This window comes from Poecilia reticulata, chromosome 12 (assembly GCF_904066995.2).
Source record: "Poecilia reticulata chromosome 12, P_reticulata-male-v2, whole genome shotgun sequence".
In the NCBI taxonomy this organism is placed as follows: Eukaryota; Metazoa; Chordata; class Actinopteri; order Cyprinodontiformes; family Poeciliidae; genus Poecilia; species Poecilia reticulata.
This window is the reverse complement of record NC_088841.1, coordinates 29,983,024-30,007,024: the sequence shown is the minus strand read 5'-3', so window position 1 is coordinate 30,007,024 and position 24,001 is coordinate 29,983,024. Positions and strand designations below refer to the sequence as shown.

General features: G+C 41.7%; 1 protein-coding gene across 1 annotated transcript; it reads left to right on the top strand.

Moving 5' to 3' along the window:
- Window positions 1–21: 21 nt before the first annotated feature.
- LOC145553986 (cilia- and flagella-associated protein 44-like) lies at window positions 22–24,001 on the top strand. The gene is made up of 35 exons (XM_081613201.1): window positions 22–79; window positions 210–304; window positions 1,138–1,291; window positions 1,651–1,813; window positions 2,516–2,618; window positions 2,683–2,899; window positions 3,281–3,395; window positions 3,924–4,088; window positions 4,159–4,317; window positions 4,402–4,449; window positions 6,649–6,748; window positions 6,850–6,944; window positions 7,905–8,117; window positions 9,443–9,553; window positions 9,617–9,769; window positions 9,837–10,058; window positions 10,473–10,621; window positions 11,464–11,740; window positions 11,891–11,946; window positions 13,116–13,278; window positions 13,755–13,885; window positions 14,560–14,768; window positions 14,838–14,982; window positions 15,577–15,730; window positions 16,436–16,677; window positions 17,840–18,053; window positions 18,126–18,329; window positions 19,539–19,734; window positions 19,805–19,918; window positions 20,949–21,079; window positions 21,174–21,290; window positions 21,949–22,150; window positions 22,217–22,377; window positions 22,468–22,602; window positions 23,415–24,001. Exons 2-35 carry the CDS (start codon window positions 220–222, stop codon window positions 23,670–23,672), a joined length of 5,361 nt encoding a protein of 1,786 aa, XP_081469327.1. The 5' UTR covers window positions 22–79; window positions 210–219; the 3' UTR covers window positions 23,673–24,001.

Here is a 24,001-nt window from a genome sequence, read left to right as displayed (position 1 = left end):
ACCAGAATGCTTTGCAAACATGGAATTGCGTTATTTTGTTGCCTGGCAACGCGTCAACAAACAGGGAGAAGTGCAAGAGGTTATCTATAAATATTAAACGGCTGACAGAAAAAAACATATCGACTAAATAAATTAGCTTTTAATTGATTTTTTTAGTTTTATAGGTTAAGAAATCTTGAAAATTTGTCATTAAATTTTTTCTCTCACAGGAACGACACCATGTCGAAGGAAGGCGCAAGTTCAGGTAGTGAAGAAGGTGAACAGGCTGAAAACACATCGTCCTCCACACAGCAACACACTGAAGGTACTTCAGACTCTGTTGCTGTCTCTTAGCGTCCCAACCGTTTCACACGTTTAACAAAAAAATTATTTGACAACACATTTATTTAATTAAAGGTACCGTCTTCATTCTAACCAAGCAACAGAAGGTAAACAGTGACGTTAATACGGAAGCTAAAACACTAACTTGTTTGTTTTATTTTTTACTGTTAAATTCCTGTGGACACTTTGAAATTATGTTAAATTTATATTATAGTGGCCTGACTGCTGCGTTCCCTGCAGTCAGAACTCGGAGATGGCAATGACGTCACACGGGATTCCAATATGGCGATGCCCAAGTAGCCACTGAAGATCATTTTACAAGCGAGCGGCACTTTTAATTTTCTTTAGTTTAGAGTTGCAAGCACTACATGTAGCTTTGATTTTATACACATTACAAGGGTGTCAGTAAAAGCAAGGGGCGGCCATATTGGATCTTGAAACCAGCGTTTGAAAAAATTCTGAGACTTTCCGAGGGAGAAGTTCAAATCTGGGGGTCTTTCAGTTGATTTTTCTGATTGAGAACCAAGAATTTCTGACCTACAGCTACAAAAACAATGGCTATTAGCCGTCGCCATATTGGAATCCCAACTTCTCCACCACAAGCTTTTTTTACAACTTCCTATTAGGACTATGATACATTTTCACCAATAGAACTTCAGTAATTTTCAAGAATAATTTATTACGTGTCAAAGCTATCCAAACTAAAATCTGAATTTGACAAAGGTGATAAAAAATAGTGATGTGAAGTTAGTTGAAAAGCAGTCTCTCTGTTGTGACACAAACGGTGTGAATGTGGATGTTCGCTCCGTGACCCAGGAGACGGTGCTGAAGGCCCTGAGGTTCCGCCGGAGCCCAGCGAGAAGCTGGAGAACGGTCTGCCTGAAGACATGTTCTACAACTACGAGGAGCTTCACTCCAGACCCACCATGACCCCCGACTCAGAGATCCCAGAGAACCTGCTGCTCTTCTCGTATCCGCACCTCTCAGCCCAGAGCGAACTACAACTACTACAACTAAAACACCAACTACACACACAGCCCAGCACAAACAACAGCTACTCAAACAACAACTACTAAAACTACACACACTGCCTGCTATTTTACACCAGTTTGTTTAATTTTTCTAGATAATTAAGAAATTACTGTAAAAAACTTTGTTTCTTTCTTTCTTGTTCATATTTAAATCTCTCACTAATCTGTCCAGTTTTTCCAGGTTAATGTTCATGAATCATGTGAGTCCATCTGGAACACCTCTCCTCCTCCCTGTCCTCTCCTTCTCCACTCTTCCTCTCTCCTCCTGTTCTCCTCCTTGACTCCTTCGCTCCTCCAGCCACTCGTTCGGCTACGACAGCAGTCGCAGGTCCAACCTGAGGCTGCTGGACGAGACGACGCTGCTGTTCATCGCAGGAAACCTGCTGGTGGTGCTGGACATCCCCACCGGGAAGCAGACGTACCTGCGCTCCTGCAGCGGCGGAGGAATCGGCGGCATCGCGGTCAGGAAACTAAACTTTTAACTTAGAAAAAAAATCACATTATGTGATGGTTCTGTTTTTAAGTATCTTAAATCTTAAGTATCTTAAATCGTTTATTTTCTGGACCTTTAGTCATGAATCCAGTAAAAGCTTTCACCGCCTAAAATACTGTGAAATACAGAAAAAAACAACTGAGTATTAGGGCCATTCAGATAGAAAATATAGAACTAAATCTATGCCAAAAATCTAGAATTTGGTTGAAAAAAAGTCTGATGTTTTGAGATTAATCTCTCAAACTTTGAGGAAAAATAAAAGGAAATTTCTGTCTGGGAAGTAAAACAAAATGGCTGCCTAGAAACTGAGATTAATCTCTGAAATTTTCTAGAAAAGACTTTGAAGTTTCAACTTTACAACTTTTGGAAATTTCAAAAATAAACAATTCGAAATTTTGAGATTAAGAAATTACTAGAAAAAAAAAGAATTTTTAGATTAATTGCAGAAATTTTCTAGAAAAAAACAAGAAAATTTCAGAACTCTAAAAGTCAATCTTTTCTTTATTTTTGGAAATGTTCTGAGTTTCAAAAAATTGAAAATCATAAACTTCCAAGTGTTTTCTAAAGAACTTTTGAGATTAATCTCAAAATTACTGAGTTTTTTGATGAAATCCCTGCTACGTTGTCTTTTAAAAACCCAAACTTAAGCTGTTCTTCTCTGTGTTTGCAGGTTCATCCAGCTGGAGGGTTTTTTGCTGTGGCAGAGAAAGGAAAAAATCCTTTCATCTTAATCTATGAATATCCTTCACTCAGGCCGTTTCGCATCCTCAGAGGTAAACATACTTTCCCATAATGCTCCCTGTGGCGGCGCTCGGTGCTCAGTGTGAACGTGTCCAGGCGGAACGGAGCGCATGTTCAGCTTCGTGGACTTCAACACGGACGGCAGCCTGCTGGCCAGCGTGGGCGGCGCCCCCGACTACATGCTGACGGTGTGGAACTGGAGGCAGGAGGAGGTGATGCTGAGCTGCAAGGCCGTCTCCCAGGAGGTTTACCGGGTCAGCTTCTCCCCACACATCCCGGGTCTGCTCACCTCCTCCGGCTCCGGACACATCAAGTACGCAGCAGACCTGCTCACAGCGCAGTTCAGCTTTCTGCCTCTAGGTGGCTTTCAAAGGACACCACAGGCTATTTTGATGAGAAAAACCAAAATAATTCATAATATAATGCAAATATTTAAAAACCAAGTTATAGAAAATTAATAGATTAAGAGATCCAGGAACATTGTCACAGATTTCAATAAAGTTTGCAGATTTTTATGACTGGAAAGACTGTGGATCTCTGCTGCTCCTCCAGAGCCCCGACTTTCAATAAGAAAACACGTAAATTAGTTCAGATTAGGAAATTATTCTGTTTTCCTCTGAGGCTGAAAGAATCCCAGCAACAATCAGCAATGATCCAGATTTGATTTGTTTGTTGTTTTGTTTCTTTCTGTCAGGTTTTGGAAAATGGCGGAAACCTTCACAGGTCTTAAACTGCAAGGAATCATGGGACATTTTGGGAAAACTGCATCGACTGACATTGAGGGCTACGTGGAACTTCCTGATGGAAAGGTGAGGACGTTGCTCCTGAAAGAACCTGGAATTTTGTCTTGGTTCCTTAAAAGTGACCTGTTAGGAAAATTTCAGATTTTGCACATTTTGTTCTTCCATTTGGGCTTCTAATGATTCTGAAAACGGCTCAAGCGTTTACAAACACCATCCAGGCGGTTTTGGCAATAAGTTCATTAAATTTTTTTTTTGTTTGTTTGATTTGGTGTCTGAAAAATGAGCCGTTTGAAAAACCTCCTGATTGTAAGATCCCAGCTCGTTACCTAGCAACCGAAGCTGAGTTCTGATTGGACAGCCGGTTTTATGTGGTGTACGATGGCAGCTGGAAAATACAAGTGTTTTATTGTAGACTTACCATCCAGAAACTACTTGCTGCATGCTTGTTGTTTGTGCACGAGACGCCACTTCTGCTTTTCAAGGACGTATAGTTAAATGTTAACCAGCCGCTTATTTGGATTTAAAGTGATAAGGTGCGTTAAAGCAGATTAAAATGCATATCTGAGCAGGTAGTAGAGTGTGTCTCCCTGTTAGGTTATGTCGGGCACAGACTGGGGCAACCTGTTGCTGTGGGAGGGCAACACCATCCGGATGGAGATCACGCGTATGGAGGGGCGGAGCTGCCACGTCGGGGTGGTCCAGCCCTTCACCCTGGAGGACGGGCAGCTGATGACGTTCGGTGCGGACGGAGCCGTGCGGGTAAAGAGGGCGTGGAGGTAAACCCGGTGAGGGGGCGATCAGACGGCTGACGCTGCGTCTCTGACTGCAGAGCTGGGACTTTGAGAAGATCAACATGGCCACCATGAGCGACAGCAGCAGCCACTGGTTCGAGTTGGAGCCCATCAACGAGCTGCTGGTTGGCTACAACGTCTGCGTGACCTCCATGGTCCGGACCTACGTGCCCGACTCCTTCATGTGGTTCGCTCAGGTCAGACCGCGCAGCCATGGCAACCAGGGTAACCATGGCAACACTCAGGTCCACTCAGTCCTCAATGTCTCTGCTGCTTCACAGGATTCAAACGGAAGCATCTGGAAAGTGGACCTGTCCTTCACCAACACCGTGAGTCCATCCATCCATCCATCCATCCATCCATCCATCCATCCATCCATCCATCCATCCATCCATCCATCCATCCATCCATCCATCCATCCATCCATCCATCCATCCATCTGCCTAATGCGCTAAAAGGAGAGCTAACTTTATATTTAGCCTTTTGCTAACTTTAAAAACGTTTAGCGTTCTTAGTTTCCCCTAAACACGTTTAAATTCTAAAGCGCTAATTTTGTTGGCTGTTTTTTAAACTTCCATTTGAATAATGGACCTTACCACAGGGGCCGCGTTTCATTGGCTAATGCCCATGATAGGTATTTATCCGTTCGAACCTTCATTAAAATAACCACAGACAACGTAGATGAATTTTATGACCAAGCTTCTGCAGAAGGAGAAGTCTTAGCGAACTGCTCCTTCGAGTCGTTCACAAAGCGTTCTGCTCTCTCTCTGCTCGAGCAGGCCTTTTATTTGGAAAAACAAAGTCAGAAAGGATAAACAGTAAAACAGGCAGCAGGCTCTATCTAACACACAGGTCATCTAGCTCTTTTCCTTGAGAGCGAACTTTGGAGGGAACAATCAGTTCTCAGGAAAATCAACAGTCAAAAAGTATTCACATCACGCCATTTACTACTTAACCTTAGTCTGAATGTTGATTAACTATTGATTAGTATTAGACTGAATATGAACTAAAGTAATAACAAAAATGATAATATCAAAAATCTCTAACAGCCCATTTTACGTGCAGCTACCAGTGCTTGACCGTCTCACAAACTCAAGCTACAGTAGTAAAACATGCTAATGTACATTGTGGACTAGCAGACCGGCAGAAGGTTTTCCGTCAGGACTCGATAAAGAATGGTTCTCCACTGTCAGTGGGGTATCTGTACAGGCGATGTCAGGTATCCTGATCGTGTTTGTGGAACTAAAATTTACAGATTTCCAAAATCTGAAACGGAAAGCCTTGTTTGGATTAAAGCTTGTGCACGACTGCATTTGAAGCTCAACCGTCGTAGGATCAATAAGAACAAAGTGTCTGCTGGCGTAAGTATTATTGCTTTGCTTTCTTTGTGTTTAGTGAATGAAAACAATAAACTCAATAATAAACACATCCATTATGAAAACCTTTTAGCCAAGTACAGCATAATGGCAGTACCGATACAACTTCTACATCCTGAAGCCTGTCTGTTACACAGTCTTACGTTAGCTGAACAGATCAATATGCAATGTGTACCGTATCTGACATACATTAAAGATTTTATTTTACCTCAAAAGGCTTTTTACTAAACTGTAATTGTGTTAGCCACGCTAGCACTGAGTACCGTGCATCAGGCCTAGGCACACTCGAACCCTCAAAACCATGACCCAGCCTTACGAGAACAATGGGCATCAGCGATCTTGTCCACAGCTATATTTATGCTGAGGGTGTGAGGATCTGCTGTTTTTCTCATCGACTGGTAGCATTTAGCTGTGACGCGCACAATGTTGGAGGCATCGCGTGGCTCAAACACCTTGATGTCGTCCAAAAAAGATGACATGAACTTGTTGGTTCCCCTGTCCATTGTCGTGGCTGATATTTTGTCAAAATCCGGCAGAAATGCTACACTAATCGACTCAGAAATACTCTGCAGAGTCAGTCGAAACGAAATTACACATAGAAACTAAGCACCGCGAGGCTCTGTATGTGAGACATGCAGCCCGTGGGACTTTCGAGGGGCGTTTCTGGGCAGAGCTTGGTAAGGTCCATGTTCAATATCTCTGTTGAAGTTTTGCTTATCAACTGTTAAGAATTCTTCAAATATTTAGATGTTTATATCCTCTTATTTTGAAGGAGCTGAAGTTGGTTGTCCTGTACTCAGTAAGCATTGATGTAGAGAAACGGAAACATTTTAAAATCTTCTGATGTCCTGCTTGTTTTCAAGCCGCACAGCAAAACTCAACAACTATGAAACTGAAACTTTAAGAATTTAAAGTTTTAGCTTTAGCTTCCGCTAAATACCACATTGGTATAGCACATTAGCGTTAGCTGATTATGATTAGGGTTAGCGTAGGTAACATTTTAGTACCAACTAGTCCATCCAGCCTTTTCCTTCCATTTAAATTAAACCTATGTTTAAATATCTGCAATAAAAACTTTTTGAACTTTTATTTTAATTCTTCATCAATTACTTTGATCAAAACTTGAATCCTGACAGTCTTGTTTTTGTTTAGGCTGCTGATCCAGAGTGCCTGTTCTCCTACCATGCCGGGGCGATCCAGGGCATGGACGTGTCCACAAAATCCCAATTGATGGCCACCACCACTCTGGACCGTGAGCCCAACGTCACTTCGCCTTCACACCGAATGTCAACGTAAAAAACACACAAAAACTGTTACACAGACGCTTTAGCTGCTTGTTTCTGTTCTGTTCAGGTTCAGTCAGAGTGTTTGACTTCGTGGCTAATAAAGAAGTTGGAATGAGTCGCTTCAATCAGGGGGGAACTATGGTCTACTGGGCTCCACTGCTGGTGAGTGTTATCATGTTTTAAGCTATGGGTGATATGGGCAGTGGCTCAGGGCAGCATCAGAAAGGGGGGAGTAAATAGGAGCACCACAGGGATCTGTTCTCTCACCATTCACTTCAGGCCACTTCAGACTTCCTGCACAAGTCAGACTCGGATGACTCAGCAGTCGTCGGGTAGATTAGAAATGGACAAAAAGCTGAATATATAGAACAATCAAATTATCACTGCAAAAAACAAACAAAATCTTAGGAAGTGTTTTTAACCTAGTTTATAGTATTAATATTGTACATTTAAATTAAGACATAAGGATTAAGTATCTATACTTTTCAGCAAGACATAGGAACTTGTTTGAAGCCAACAGTAATTTAAATTCATAGTTTTTCTTTTTTAAGTACTCGTTTCACTGGCATATTTGTCTAATTTATAACAAGACATTTTCCTGTGGTATAAGTGAAATAGTCTGTCAATAAAACTAGAACTTTAAAAAATCCACATTAAAGCATTATTGGTCTAAAATAAGCTGTTTATCTTTCTGAAACTTTATTTGCAAGTTAGTTTTGTTTTAGTTCAAGTTTTCTAAGCTATTTAGACTAGAAACTGGACAAAAACATACTTTAAGATTTAGTGATGTTGCAGTGTATAGAAAACAACTCTCTCTCTGAGTGTCTTCAGTCAGAGGGTTCTTCAGAGCCCCTGTATACAGACTGCTACAGGAGCCATCAGCATCAACAGTTCTTAGAACATTCTTGAATAACACAAGTTGAAATAAATTAAATTTCCATGTGGGATCAATATATTTTTTTTAATTTTATTACATTTTGATAAATATTTCACTCATATTTTATTAGATACCTGAACAGTATCTTAGGGGGTCAACAGAAGGAGGGGCCCGCCCAAGGCCCCATTAATGCTAGAACCGCCAGAGAAGCGACTCCCTCAGTAACTGGTTCTGTTTTCTGCCAGGTCAACCAGAGCGGTGGGTTGCTGGTGACGGGTTTCGAGGACGGAGTGGTGCGTCTGCTGGAGCTGTTCAACCCTCATAAGCTGCAGGACGTGACGAAGAGCTGGGGCCCCATGATGGACGCCGAGCTGCGCCTCAACCAGGCCTTCAAGCCCCACAACGCCCCCGTCACCGCCGTGGCGTACGACCGGAACGGACAGATCCTGGCCACAGGGGTGAGTCGGTCCAGACGGAGCCAAACGTGGCGCCTGATGGGTCACCAGGGCCAAATGGAGCGATTTAATTAACCCTTATAGGCCAAGGTCTAAATGGCCATTCCGGCACGCAGTCTTTCTCTTCTCAGTACGTCAGAACTCGCTACGAAGCCATGCAGCGATCGCTAGCAAAACTACTACTAACACTACACACACCACAAACTCTAAATAACATACTTACTGTATAAAAAACCTATCGAAACACTTAGTAAAATCCACAGCATCAATTCTTCCTAGTCTCTTGCCGTATCCAAATCCCCCCCCCTCGTTTGTCCCCACGTGTCTCCGTTCTACCTAGCAACAGACCGTCAACACATTTTCATTGGTTGTGTCGAAATGTGGTACAGTTAGACCCCCACACAGTAAGGCGGAAATGATCGATCATATTCCTGGCTTTGTTTTCAAGTAAATAACCACAAACCAATATAAAAACACCACTTTTATAAAGTTTGAAGTCCGTACTGTCCACCAGAGATGAAATGAACACTCGGTATGCCGTCTGTTATTACGAAGCCTTATAAATGTGTCACGTGCTTGCCCACTCCACAGCGGGCTTCGGCCCGGTAGGGCTAAAAATAATAATAAGGGCCATTAAAAATAATCTGGTCAGTTTAATGCAGAAACTGAAAATACAGCTCAAAAGTATCAAACCCCTCTGAGTGTAGCAATTATAATCACAATCTTTTTATTTATTTTATCTGTATTTTGGGTGATTTACCAACAGAAGACATACAGCCAGAGCTGTTCTCCCTCCACGGCGATGCTCTCCTTCAAAGCATCCTAATGATCTTCATTAGGATGTTATGAATGTTAAGACTAGTTATAACGTAAGTTGTTTCTCCCCCATTAACACATTTAGCAGCACAAACATGAGGTGATTGACAGCACTAAGCCCCGCCTCCTGGCTCTGATTGGTTGTTTTTGGTGCAATAGCAGCACAGGGAGGAGGTGGAGCAAATTCTCACAGATCATTTGTTTCATGACAAATTGTCAAGACAATTAAACATGGTGACAATTTTAACAAATATATAAAAAAAATATTATTTATAAAGGTTACGTATTGCAGCTTTAAATCAGACTGAACAGAACTGGTGCCAATCCATCCAGGTAACCATAAACCAACAATCACTTTGCACACAAGCAGTTTGCCGACTGACCCTGAGAGCATTTAGGTTCCTGACTGTCGGGTCTCATAAATCTGTTTTCAGGTCTCTGTGTTGGAGGAATAAAGAAATATGTTTACAGAGACAGTTTTAATCTTCTTAAATCTCCTCCTTCCTGTCCAGAGTTTAGACTGCACCGTTTTCTTCTTCACGGTCGGTGAGAAGTACAGCCCCATCGGCTTCATCCCGGTGCCCGGTCCAGTCAAAGCCCTGGAGTGGTCTCCTCACTTCCACGTAGGTCTCAGCTGCTCCGCTGTTGCAGCTGGACGCTCCTGCTGACGAAAGCTTCTGTTTCAGAGCGAGAACCGGCTGCTCATCCTGTGCCAGACCGGCCACGTCGTGGAGGTTCCCTGCCCCGAGATGGAGGACCACGAGTTGACCAAAACCTTCCAGCTCCAGAACGTGTCCAGGAGTTCCTTCAGGTTCAAGAGCATCAAGTCCAAAATCAAGGTGTGGAAGCCAACAGTTTGCTGCTGCGATCCACCACAGGGCGGTTCTGATCCGACTCTGTTTTCAGAGAGACGAGGAGATAAGAAGACGGCAGGCGGTGAAGGACAAGAAGAGGAAAGAGCGAGAAGAGAAGATTAAAGCCCTGAAGAAGGCGGGGGTGGCGGTTCCTGATGAAGAGGAGGAAGAGGAGGAAGAGGTGGAAGAGCTGCCTCCCATCATCATCCCGAGCCCTCCCAGTCCTCTCTGCTGCGGCTTCTACTCCCAGCCGGGAAAGTTCTGGCTCTCAATGGTACAAACGGATCAAAAACGATTCTAATTATTCTGGATTAAATCAGCAGCAAACCGTCAGTTTTATCTGATGGTTTGCTGCCGTCAGATAAAACTGACGGCAGCAGTTTTATCTGCAGTTCATAAACCAGACTGATCAGCATCAGCGACGGTAAAATGCTAAAACCTCAGGGTGTCTGCACGTCAGGTCTAAAATTTGCATCTAAAATTAAGGCCTTAAAATGTCATAAATTCATTAAAAATGTAAGTTGATAATAAATATATTTAAAATGTTATTGTACAAGGATTATTCAATGTTGTATTTTGCTCACATGCCTTTTCTGTCAGGAAAATTTAACTCAAGGTGGCATTAAAAAAGTTTTAAAAAGTCTTAGCTTGACTCGCTGAAACCTGAACCATCTGCCTGGTCCTGCAGGGAGGCTTCGACGCAGGTTTCCTGTATCACTGCAAACTGTCAGCGGATCAGGAAGGGGATGCTGCCGCCGCGCAGCGACAGGACGAACCCTTCGCTTTCCTACAAGTCAACGATGCCGACGAGGATCCGATCTGCTCCATGACTTTCAGGTCTCTGGATCAACATTTATTAAAGGGAATGTGGGATGCAAAATTCACATTTTTGCACATTTTTATGCTTCCATTTGGGTTTCTACACGCAGCTGTTTTTTGGTTTTTACATTTTTTAGTGTCTCCTTTTCCTTTCACTATATAATTGTGCAAATTGGAATTATGAAAGTCAATCTGCTTTATGGAAACACGGCAATTCCTAATAAACTCAAGTTTTTTCAATAACACGTTTTGCATTTCACGAAGCTGAATCATGAGTCACATGATCAACAACTAGATGTTTCTACTGGCAGAAAGGATGAAGAAGACGACAGGAAGTGGAAAGAGGATGATGGCGCTGCGTGTTGACATATTGTCTAAACTCACGTGTGGCTTTAACTGGAAACGCCACAGTTGTGAAATTGTGTGTTTTTGACATTAGCTTCTACTAGTGTCTTCTTCAGAGGGTTTTGTGTCGTTTCCTTCAGTGGGTTTTGGTGCAGCGCCCCCACAGGCCAGGAGGGGTTTGACTCAGAGCACAGAGAAGGAACCACAGCAGCTGGAGATGGAACAAGTGTTGAAGTTTTGATCTCAAATCGAACTGAGTCTACCGAACTATCAGTTGGAAAAACAGCCGAAGTCAAGTGAAATGTTTCTCAGTTCTGCAGAAGCGTTTTCTTCTGGATTATTTAGAGCTGCAGATGTTTCCAGAACCTCAGCTCTGACAATTAAAAACATGTTTTTGTCCTAAATAAAACATTTTAATACCTTCAGTACACTCCTACAGCCTTCATACAGGATCCACGGTGATGTTTGCCTGCACTGCTCCAGTGTTTATGATGATCTTTCCTCATCTTTACCAGCTCTGAAAGGAAGCTGATGCTCTGCGGCATGGAGTCCGGCACCATCAGGGTCTACTTTCTGCAGCCTGAAGACTACAACCTCACCTCTATGAAGGCTTACTGGGCTCTGAGCGTCCATGACAACCATTTTGGACAGCTGCGACACCTGCGCTGCAGCTTCGACGACCTCTTTGTGCTGTCGGCCGGAGAAGACGGGAACATCTTCTCCTTCCGCCTGCTTCCACCCGAAGAGCTGCAGAAAACCCTCAGGAAAATGGCCAAGATTCCTTCACCTCGGGTCGGTTCACGTTCCTTCATGATGTTCTTACAAAGTGAAGCTGAACCCTGCATTTACTAATGCTGTGGTCTCAATCTGATGAATGACATGTAACCATGAAATAAAGGGCATCACCATGAAAGGTGCTGCTTGTTTTTCTGTAAAATGTAGGCGGGTTTGGAAACCGAGCCGTTTGCTCTGGACATCGAAGACCCAGGAGCTTACAGGTGAGTATAAATTAACTTGTTTATCTTTTTTTTGTTTTTTCTTGGGATGGTTGAGTAGATTATTGTTTTTCTGAATCGTTTTTTAGCTATCAGCTTCCAGTGTTGGGAGCTTTTCACTAAAATGTTAGCTTTGCTATCCATAAACATTAGTTCAGATGATGCTAAAACACAATACCAATATGGTATTTAGTGGAAACTAATGCTGAAGTATTTTACCATCATTCTGATTAGCAGAAGCTAATGCTAAAGTCCTACAGCAACATGATATTTAGTGGAAGCTAATGCTGAAGTGTTTTACCATCATTCTAATTAGCAGAAGCTAATGCTAAAGTGCTATAGCAACATGGTATTTAGTGGAAGCTAATGCTGAAGTGTTTTACCATCATTCTAATTAGCAGAAGCTAATGCTAAGGCACTTTACCAATGCAGGATTTAGTGGAAGCTATTTCTAAAGCACAATTCCAGCATTATTTAATAGATTGATGCAGCAACATAGTAATTAGCAGAAGCTAATGCTAAAGTGCTAAAGCAACATGGCATTTAGTGGAAGCTAACATGCTAAATTCAACCATTTTGACACCCACCATGAGTCTGTGACACAACATGTGCTGCAGCATAGCGTATCGCCCTCAACAGGATTAAACGTTATTTTACACCTTCATGTGCAGCTACTGCTTCAGGAAGTGATCTTTTTAGCAAACCTTTCACTCATGGTTTCAGTTTTATAGTTGCTGAGTTTTGCTAACGTTTCTGCTGATTTTGCTAACAGGACATTCCCTTATTAAGAAATAATAATTGGCTGTAACATCACACTTACTGTTCCTATTTTATTCCCTCTGAAGTTTAAATATGTAAACTTAATGTTTGTGCGGTGAGTGCTTGAAAAAATGCTTTATTAAGAAAGTGAAATGTGAAATGACCAAATTTATTACAAGTTTTAGTTGAAAGTAAAAGGATACTAATGATGGAGAATAGTAACTGTATGATATTAGCATATTACTGTAACTTTATTGCTCACATATTAACCCTCTAACTATAGAACAGCAGTTGGAGGCGCTGCTGTTTTCTGTGTCGTTTATTTACATTTTCTTGATTTCTGAGTTTTAAACCTTGAAGAAGCTCTGGTAGCTGTTTGTCTCTGAGCCAACCTCCACCTTGACTCCGCCCAGCATCGAGACGGCCAAGCAGAAGACGGAGAAAGACAACCTGCGCCGGGAGGCCGACCAGAAGGAAGCAGAGATGCTGAAACGGCTGCTGGAGCTTCAGAAGAGATTCAAACAGGTCCAGAGCGACAACGAAAGTCTGATCGAGCACATCCAGCTGGAGCCACAGGTACTGGAACCAACAGCAGAATTCAGCTGCAGTACCACCCTTTAACACAAAGAGGGCAGCACTGAGACGGCTTCAGGCCAAATATCACAGAACTAAACAAATGTACACAAAAATGTCACAATTATCACAGAAATATAAAGATAGCACCTTTTAAGGACCGATGTAGATTTTATTTTGGGCTTAGTGTGGTGTGCCAGAATACAAATGCACACCACACTTTTCAGATTTGAATTTGTGCCATTTTTATTTGTGAGTTGCGGGGCATTTCCTCTAAAACAGTTCATTCTGACCTTAACAGACTAAAATCTCATTATCTAAAAATAAATTTGTGCAAAATTAAAATTAATCAACATGTTTTGAATAAGCTGTAGACTTATCCTAATCTGTTCAAGAAAGAATAGTGGGTCAGCTTTAAACCTGTTTCCACGGTGCTGTTATTTATTTACATGAGATTGGCTGGGTTTGTGTTTGTCCAGGAACTGGTGGTGGACCAGCTGTTCTACGAAGAAGCAGAGAAGCAGGAAGGGCTGAGGATAATGGAGGTCCGGAAGCAGATGGCCTGGGAGCAGGAGCGCTGCACCATCGCACTGAAGAAGCTGAAGGATTGGTACGCAAACAGAACCAGCACCAGGCTGCTCGGCCACAAATAATCCGGGAAAAATCACCGGGAAAACAAACAACTTTGGTTTTGTTAAAGAGTCCAGATTGTGTTCACACCAGCTCAGTTCAGTTCGCTTTAATCCGACTCCAGTTCATTTGCCAAGAAAGTCCGGCTCATTTTGTGGGGTGTGATGTCGTAATCATTCTCTGGTCTGGGTTCAGTTGAAGTGAATACTTGGTGTGGTTTAATGTACATGTGAACACCAAGTGGACCGGAGACCGCTCCAAAACCAGGAAGTGGAAACAGAGCAGGGCATTCTGGGTAAATACAACCAAAACATTAACGCTAACCTAGTGGTAGTGGGAGAAATAGCTTGAGAAACAACTGCTAAAATCTGACGCTACTCCCTTTGTTTCCATTTCAAGAAGGAAGTTGCGCTCATTGTTTTTTCAGAGGTTTTTGTGTTGTTTCCTTCAGTGTTTTTGGAGCAGCGCCCCCACCGGGCGAGGAGGGGAACAGGTTGCTCAAAGGTTTTGGTTGGTTTGACTCGGTGCAAAGGGAATGTGAACTACAGCAACGGAAAATGTAACATATGTTGCCATCTTAGTCCCCAATCAGTTTGAAAGCACATTTAGATCACACATAAAAACTCTTGATGTTTAAAAGTGTGTGTGTTTCAGGTCTGACAGCTTCGCGCAGGTCGAGATCATCACTGTCTCAGCGATACGCAGCAACCACAGAGTCTCCACGTACCCTCTCTCAGGGTTCCCAAAGCCTTTAACTCCAGAAGAACCTCTGGTGGACCGCAGGGCCAGCGTAGCCGTAGAAGGTATCCCGGAACGGAGGAGGCTCAGATCGGAACCGACCAGAGACATCCATCCAACAGAGGGTCGGTATCGTCAGGCTGATGGGTATATCTCCACGTTTCAGCCTGCAGTAACGCTTTCTCTCCCTGTAGAGAAGCCGATACCGCGGCCCTCCATTGCCGTCAAAGCCAAGGTCAAACTGGGAGCCCGGGAGGAGGAGCAGCTCCGAAAGGCTGCAGAGAGAGCAGGGGAAGCTCGAGCCAAAATACAGAGGAGGAAGGAGCAGTGGGCCCTAATGTGAGTCAAAAATCAGGTTTCTGCTTCCGTTTGTTTACTGCAGAGCCGGAAGAAGCAACTTTAAAGGGGGCAGTATTATGTAAAATCCACTTTTTCAGCTTCCCATCATGTCCTAATGTTATTTCCTCTTCAATAACATTTAATTATTTCATGCATTTTGAGAAATCCTTAAGTCTCCATGACAACCGTTCACGTCGTCCCGCCTTCAAGGCTCAGCTCCTCCCCCAGCTCCTTCAGACTAGCCAGCAGCAATTAGCAAACACCTGCTGAGCTCATTATAGGAGCTACTTCTCAGAACAACGGTGGTAGAAACATTGTTGAAGGGTTAATAGAGGAGCCATGTTGTGATGTCTTCCTGAGGGCGGAGCTTCAGAAAGAGCAGGAGCTTCTTAAAGAGACACAGACCCAATTTCAAGGCATTAAATTACAAAGTAAATTTTTTTTCAGTCATATTTGATATGTACAGCATTATTATAGCAACTGTAGGTAACATTAAATATGCTACGAAATGGCACTTTGTGTCAAATGCTGCCCCTTTGAATCATTGGACTTATATTTGTTTTATTGATAAAAATCTGCTTTTTGGTGTCTCAGTTATGCTGATAAGCCGGAGGAGAACTATATGGACCCAGTGCATGTTCAGGCCATTCAGGAGGAGAAAGCCGACATCAGGGACTTCATCATGGGGAAGAAGCTGAGGGTGAACGCCGAGCAGAAGAAGAAAGAGCTGGTGGCTCTGAACGAAAACGTACAAAAACACTCAAAATTCATCTTTATGCACCGTAACACACATTATGAGCCAAAACACAGTTTCATTTGTGCCAAAAACAGCTTAATCGCCACATTTTACTATTTACTAAACTTAAGTGGTAAAATATGAATCATTCAAAATTTTATACCATTTTTACTATTATTTTTAATAATTTTATTATTAAACAATAATTTTTAATTACTTAAAATATTAAGTAATTAATTGATTAAATATTAAAATTTAAAATAATTCAGTTTTATTTTAAATAAAAATATATTAAAATATCATTTCAAAAGCTTGAAAACTTAGAAAAGTGCCTGAATGTGAGAAAAGTTTACAAACCTGTATTTTAGCTTATAAGTTAATTTCTGATTGAAGATGAGCTGCACATTTCTCCAAAATTCACATCTTTTTTTAAAACATATAATGTTGCTTTTATATATGTGTCAAAATAATTTATTCTCTTCTCATTAATCAAAATAAAAAAACATCTAACCCCTTATAATTACTAAATTGCTTTTTTTATGTTTCCTCTGGTATTTTTGAAAAATTGTTTTGCTGAAATTTCCCGAGATCCCAATAAGTTTTTTTACATTAAGGGTTGTTTTTTTTTCTCAATATTTTATTGTTAGATACACGTTTTATTTTTATTCCTAACATTAATTTGAGCTGTTTATTTGATTCCGAGCTTTTATTCCCCAGATCTATGAGACGCAGAATGAGAGGAACGAGCGGATCGTGTCGGTGCGAGACATCAAGGTCCAGCTGGTGTCGTGGCTGGAGGCTCAGGCCCGGCGGCTCCACCACATCCATCCTGCTCTGCCTGCCGACCTGCGCAAGCCGTCTCCCCCCCCCACCTCCATGCTGCCCGAAGAAATGCCGGAGAAGAAGCTGCAGGCCAGCCAGGCCAAGCTGGAGCAATACCACACCCTGAGACAGAAAAGGTACGCAGCAGGGCTGGTTCTAAAGGGGGGACCAGAGGGGACAGTGAAAATAAAAAATATTTATAGGTGACCTATTATGTTTCCTTGAGCAGGTTAGGAGAAGTCTATCGCCTGAACACAACATAGTCATTACATTTTCTGCAAAAAATCATTCTTAGACAATGAGATTTGAGTTGTTTTAGGGCGTTGTGTCACTTTAAATCCAAATAAACTCTATGTTTACAACCACACATGAAAATGGCTGCAAACAGATGCGCAATTATAAAACTGTACATCTTTGAAAAGTAGGAGTGGAGCCTCCTGCACAACCAACAAAAATGCAGCAAGTAGTTTCTGGATGGAAAGTCAACAAAAGAGCACTTGTTTTTTACAGCAGCCATTGTAAAGCATATACAACAGTAAAACCAGCTGACCAAACATGCTGGAACCAAACTTGGGTTGCTAGGTAACGGGATTGGGTCTTAAAATCAAGAGGTTTTTCATAGGGCTCATTTTCCAGACACCAAAAAACATTAAATTATTGCTAGAAAACGGCTGGGTGGGATTTGTTTTTTAAGTGCTTGGATTGTTTTTAGGTTCAGTTGAGACGCATAAAAACATGCAAAATGTGAATCATTCATTTCAGGTTCCCTTTAAAGTCTTTAGCACAAAGTAGGATGTTCATATTTCCAGTCTGAAGAATATAAAATATGGCAACTAAGTAAATTAGTGTCAGTGGTGAGCACTGCTAAAACTTAGAGGTGCCAAAACACAAGTCATAAATATTAGCACTGCTAAAGCTAAAGCTAAAGCTAAAGCGCTACACCAGAGTTCTGCAACCCTTTGAAGCCAAACACACATTTTTGCTCTCAGTCCAGCTAAATAACGACAATTAGCAGAAGCTTTGGGTTTTGTCTTTTTCTTAAATGTGTTTGGTTTTTATTTGTTTTCTCTGCTTATCTTATATTTCTTAGATGAATATCTCTATTTGCTAGTCTGTAATGTTTGTTTTTTATGCACTAATTGATGAACAAAATAAATCAAATATACAATTAAAATGCAGTAATAAATGTGCATCTCCTTCATAAAGCAGATTTATTTCAAACTGAAGGGGAATCCTCCGTTTCTCAGATTATATTTGAAACAATCTTCTCGGTTCATTTATGTTTCTCCTCTCAAACAGAATGAATTCCTTACATCTGGAGGAGGACGACGACTCTGTGGGTTTACTGGAGCAGCTGGAGATAGAAATGAAGCTGGAGGAGGAGAAAGAAAGAGAGAAGGAGGAGCAGGAGTGCTACCTGGCTCCAGCAGAGGCCTCTGATGACGAGGATGAGGAGAGTCGGAGGAAGGAGCAGATCCAGCTGCTGCATGAGCAGGACTGTCTGCTCCACCAGGTCCGTCTTTGGTGCCTCTCCTCTGAGTGGAGGACGCAGCAGGACGTTTGAGTTCTGTGTGTTTCCCTGCAGATGGAGAGCTCCGTCTCCCAGTTCGACAAGAAGCTGCTGCAGCTGCACTTCAACAAGCAGCAGCTGGACAGCCAGCTGAAGCTGGCCGACCTGCGGCTGCTGACCCTGGTGCAGGAGATGCTGCTGCTCAAGCAGTTCGACAAGAGGGAGAGCGTTCTGCTGGACAAGCTGGACGGCCTCATGGTGGAGGAGATGAACATGACGGTGAAGAAAACACACAGCCAGGCTGGTTTAGAAATCATGAAAACTGAAGAAAATCATAACTTAAAACTGTTAATTTATTAAAGCTGCACATCTTAGTCCCATCATTTTGAGTTGTAATGACATTCCACTATAAAACCTAATTATTTTTGTTATTATTATGTTTGTTTTCATTAAATTAACTGAGTTAGTAAGATTAATTTAACAAATATGAATATGTGGCAATTACCTGAAAACCCAAAGTTTATTTTCTTAACTAGAAAAAGAAAAATACTTTATTGAAACTGTTTTTCTGACTCCTGATTTTTATTTGTTTTTCTGCTCAAAAGTCACATTAACTGACATATTTAAACCAAGTTAACTTAATTAACCCATTATCACTAATTCAACCAGAAAATCAAACCAGTAACTGATTAACTAATTACCCAATTAACTCGATCAATAACTAATAACTCACCTGGTAAATTATTCACACTTAGAAAGTAAGTCATTTATTAGCTCACTCACCAACCTACTAACTTACCCACAAACATCTCAACCAACTAGTTTACAATGATTTCACTCGCTAACTAAATAACTTCTAATTAACTAAAAAACTAACTAACTTAACCCATTAACACTCATCACAACTAATTACTAACCTATAGGCCAAATCGCTCACACAAGTTGAGTTCCTAACTAAGTCATTTTTACATTAACCCAATAAATAACAGCTCAGTAATTCACTTACTAAATAATTAAAACAGATTATAACTAACTAACCAACCAACTAAGCAAATAACTAACTAACCAACTAACTAACTAATTGCTTGTACTTACAAATTAGGTCACTATCTAACCAATTCTAATAAATTTGCGCTAACTGCTCCCTCACTCATAACTAACTGCTTTCCTGGCTTTGACACTCTTACTCAATTATTTTACTCAATTATTTTAAGTTAATTTACTCAATATAATAGGTTATATTAACTAACTACCTCGATAACTAACTAACTCACTTATTATTATTTCACTAACTAACCCATTATTCTAATAAACCTCACAGTATAAATGACTAACTCATCGACCAGCTCCACCTACCCTACCATGTTATTTTTCTGTCTATTGAATTAACTCACATTAACTCCTTAAAGCTCTGACTCTCCCTCCAGGTGAGTCGGTTACCTGAAGCAGAGAGATGTTCAGTGTCTGGCTTTGTTTCTGCTCCTCCAGCTGAAGCTGGACGAATACAGCGACGCTCTGGAGATGAAGAGGGAAAACATCGCCAGGCTGCAGGAGAGGGAGAAGGCGCTGGCCGCCACCTTCAAGGCGTCGCTCGGGGAAAACAACCTGTTCCAGGACTACCTCACCAAAGTCTTCAAGAAGAAGGTGAAGCGGGTGAAGAAGAAGGAGACGACCGGAGAGGAAGGTGATGGAAACGGCGAAGCTGCTGGATTCACTTTGGTCAGGCGTCCATCTTAACTCCGGTTTGTCTGCAGGACAAGAGAAAGACAGCGACGAGAGCTCAGAGTCCGAGAGCGAGTCTGACGAAGACTACAGCAGCGAGTCGGAGGAGGAAGGAGCCGCTTTCGACGACACCGTTTGTCCCGCCGGTCAGCAGCAGAACGACCTCTGACCTTTCTCTACTCCGTCCATTTCTCACATCAAATCAGATTTATGATTTTAATTGATTTATTTGTCTTCTGTTCTGAAAAATTAGAAATGATAGAAAATATCTTCAACAAAAGGCTTTTAGTTCAATCATTCCTTCTGTGACGGAGCTACGGGAATTTCTGTCATTACGAGAATATAGTCATAATTTTAACTGAATTAAGACAAAATCAGAAGAAAGTCTTAAAATGTATTGTGAAAATTCATATTTTGCATGTTTTTTTTTTACTTTCATTTGGGTCATAACTGCTCCTACAAACACACTGATTTGTTTTGGGCAATAAATTAATGTTTTTGTGTGTCTGGAAAACGAGCCGTTTCAAAACCCTCCAGAATGTGACGTCACATTCAGCGGCGCTGCGCCGTTACTCAGCAAACCCAGACATTTCTGACAAAAGAAATCACTAATTTTCAGGTTAGCCCATGAAATGTTATTTAAAAAAAATATCCGAGATAAAAATACTTTGACTTTTGAAACTCTTTTTTTCAACAATTTTCTTGTTTTCTGAGTTTTTTGGCAGGAATTTACCTTTAAATATGTAAAACCTGTCTACAAAAGTCAAAACTTCTCGACTTTTAGTTCTGGTTTTTCTAGAAAATTTCTGAGATCGGTCCAAAGGTTTGAGTTCATTCAAGCAGATTTTCCATTTTTGGAGCTCAGAAACTTTCTTGTTTTAGCAGAAATGTCCTCCGTTTTTATTTTTATATCTACAATACTAACTCTCTGTCGTACATATGACTTTTATACAATAAAAAAAAGTTTTGCCCGGCTCTAATACTTAATCGTAGAGTTAAGCTGAATTCAAAGTCCAAATAAACATAAGCTGTCAAACAAGATGGCCGCCCTGAGCGCGTTGACATCACCATGAACCCAAGGAGTCAGTCGGTGGAAATAAATCCAGATTTTCCAAACCTCAGCTCCTCAAACCTTTTGTTTTCCGCCCTGACCTGTCGTGTCCCTGTGCGCCTCAGGCTGCGAACAGGAGGTGTTTGAAAGCACGCTGGAGCTGCGGGAGCATCGGCTGGACGTGGAGGACCTGCTGACGGAGGAGAAGAGGGTCATCGAGTCTCTGAGGAAGGAGAACGACCTGGTCATGAAGAAGGTCAGCGCTGGCTGCCTTCAGTTCTGCTGCGTCTCTGCGACGCTCTGCTCACCGTCTTGGTGTTTCTGTCGGGTTTGGGTTTCTGTACCTGCAGACCAAAGTGGTGAAGAACAGCCGGAAGGCGCTGGAGGACGACATGGAGCTCATCAACAAGGAGAAGCAGATGAAAATGAACGAACTGGACGTGGTGGTTCCTCTCCGGCTGCATCAGGTGCAGAAAAGCTTCATTCATCAGGAAAACATGACATCATGACAGTTTAATTAAGAAACACTGTTTTATAAATCTCTATTTGAAAAATGTGTTATGAAACCAAGTAATGTTTCTTCTTCCTCTTCATATTTAAACACTGATGTGACAAAATGTGGAAAGATAAAATCATCCAATTCAAGAGAAAACATTTTATTTTAAAAAAATACAGTAGAATAAATAATTTTCATTATTTAACAATGGAAGCAAAACAGCAATAAAATATAAATAGATTCAGGCTGGGACAAATTCATTTTGATTAATTAATTACAAAGATTTTAATGTGTTAAATTTTTTTAAACTCTTTTAATGGCTTTTTTCACATACCAAAGTTTCAATCTTTATCTGATTTTTCTGGTACGCTGATAAATCTGACGCACAAAAACATCCGCTGACAACAGCGATGGATGATGAAGCTGCTTCTCTTGGCCATGTTGGTGTAGAGCTTTAGCATTAGCTTCAGCTAACTAGCATGTTGTTGTTGTTCATCTTTAGCAAAGCTAACGATTAAGTTTAGTGCTTTAAGGACATTTCTTTAGTTATCTGTGACCATTTCTAAATCTTTTTCTTTGTCCATTTTCTCTATTTTATTTCTGTACTTGTTTCTAATTTTCCTAACCAGATAGCGTATCTCATCAACAACTCGATGCCCTCTGACCTGAGCGAGGCGCTGATGCTGTACCACACCGAGCTGCACAAGCTGCAGCAGCGCTTCCACCAGCTGGAGGCGGAGAAGGTGGAGCAGAGGAACCTGCACCGTGTGGCTCGTCAGCAGAGGAACAAGCTGATCAATGAGGACAGGGACAAGAACGGCAAGATCCAAGGTGAACTATTAGCGCTCAGGAAGCAGAAACATGTTTACTGTCGGTCTGAACGGCGTGTCGATGCAGAGCTGGAGAGGGATTTCGACCAGCTGCAGATGACGAAGTTCGGCCGGCTGGTGGATCTGGAGGCTCTGCAGATGATGACGGGCAGCAGGAAGCTGGAGGAGCTGAAGCAGGAGAAGCTGCACATAGAATCAATTCAAGCCAAGGAGGTGCAAGAATGGGAGGCAAGTTCTCCAGAAATAAAAACTTCTCTTCGTCATTTAGGAACTGAAACTGCTAAAACAAGCTCTGCTAATGTTTGCTGTAAAATCCAGGAAAAGATGGAGGAGAGGCTGGAGGCTTTAACGGCAGAGATGAAGAACAACAACGAGAGTCTCTACAACATGACGAGTCTGTGGGAGCAGAAGAAAGGGCTGGAGCCCAAACTCAACGCCAGGCAGAAGAAAATAGTCAGTTTCTCAAACAGATTACTTTAGCCGGGTTTCCAGAAACGATTTTTAATCCACATTCGGAAACAGTCGATGAAAAAGGCAAAATTCTAAATCATTTCCTCCATCTAGCAAAACAGTTTCCACACTATCCTGACATGGTTTTTGGCTAACGGGGTGATGAACACACGAGGTGAATAATGTCTGACGTAGCACCTTACCAGAGGCACAAAACTATGAAAAATTTCACAGACACTCAAGATTTACATTACAATAGGATGGAAACGTAGCTACTGTGGGCAAGTGGAAGGTAACACCTGATTGTATTAGCTGTGTTTCTCTCTTCACAGGTTTTTCTTCTGTGTATTTTGAAGTTTTGCATTAGAAAAGGTTGATTCAAACTTAAAAAGAATCAAAATAACTTCTTTAGTTTTTACCTTCACTTGATGTAGATTTTGGCTTTTCTATAAAATAACTTCTGACATAACGGGTCTGCACCTTACCAGAGGCTTGAAACTGAAAAAATGTCCAAACCTCCAGCTGGGAGAGGAGGACACGTTTGCCAAACAAGATGGCCGCCACAGGCGTGCCACCATCACTCTGAAGTATGGAAACCCAAAGAGTCCATTGGTGAAAAAATAACCAGATTCTCCTTAAATTGAATCTTCAAAGACAAAACATTTAATTATTTGATAAATTGATCATCTGCGACCAAAATTAAAATTTAATGTTTTGATTTGGGTTTTTCTTGACCTTTTAGCCAAACAGTAGGTTTCAGATCCAGCCAGGAAGGTGCTGGATCGGTTCCCAACATCCGGTCTGTGTTCCTGCAGGGCAGACAGCAGTTCCAGGACCACCGGAGACGGATGGACCAGGACGCCATCCAGCAGTGCAAGGAGCTGCTAGTGAAGCAGACGCAGCTGGCTGACGCTCTGTGGAACGACATCACCATCCTGTCCAGCAGAGGGGGAAACGTGTTGCCCGACAGCTGCCTCCAGCTGCCTCCCACCTCCATGCTGCCCACGCCCATCGCTGACCACCAGACAGAAATAAATAAAAATACACCAACAGAGGGCGCTGGTCTGCCGTAAACAGCAAGATGAAGCTACAGAACAGAACAGCTGGTGCTGCGTTGTTTTCTGTCTCAATTAGAGGGATTATATACGGAAGAAGATTAGGGCCAATGTTTTAAAAAAATTAAGAATTTTTAATTTAATCTCAAAATTCTGACTTTTGATGTCAAAGTTTAAAGTCAGAATTGTTTTTTTTTTTCCCAGTGGCACTAATCCTCTTCCGTAGATACATGAACAAAATGAGACACATTTAACTTTTCTTGGGATTTAATGTGGGTTATTTTCCCCACAAAAACTGCTAGTAAATAGTTATAAGTTATAAACATTAAAGGGTTCCCACAATTCAA

Coding starts and splice junctions, on each gene's coding strand:
- LOC145553986 (XM_081613201.1), top strand. CDS start 220: ATGTCGAAGGAAGGCGCAAGTTCAGGTAGTGAAGAAGGTGAACAGGCT. Junction 305..1,137: donor CACACAGCAACACACTGAAG/GTACTTCAGACT, acceptor TCCGTGACCCAG/GAGACGGTGCTGAAGGCCCT. Junction 22,378..22,467: donor AGGAGGTGCAAGAATGGGAG/GCAAGTTCTCCA, acceptor TGTAAAATCCAG/GAAAAGATGGAGGAGAGGCT.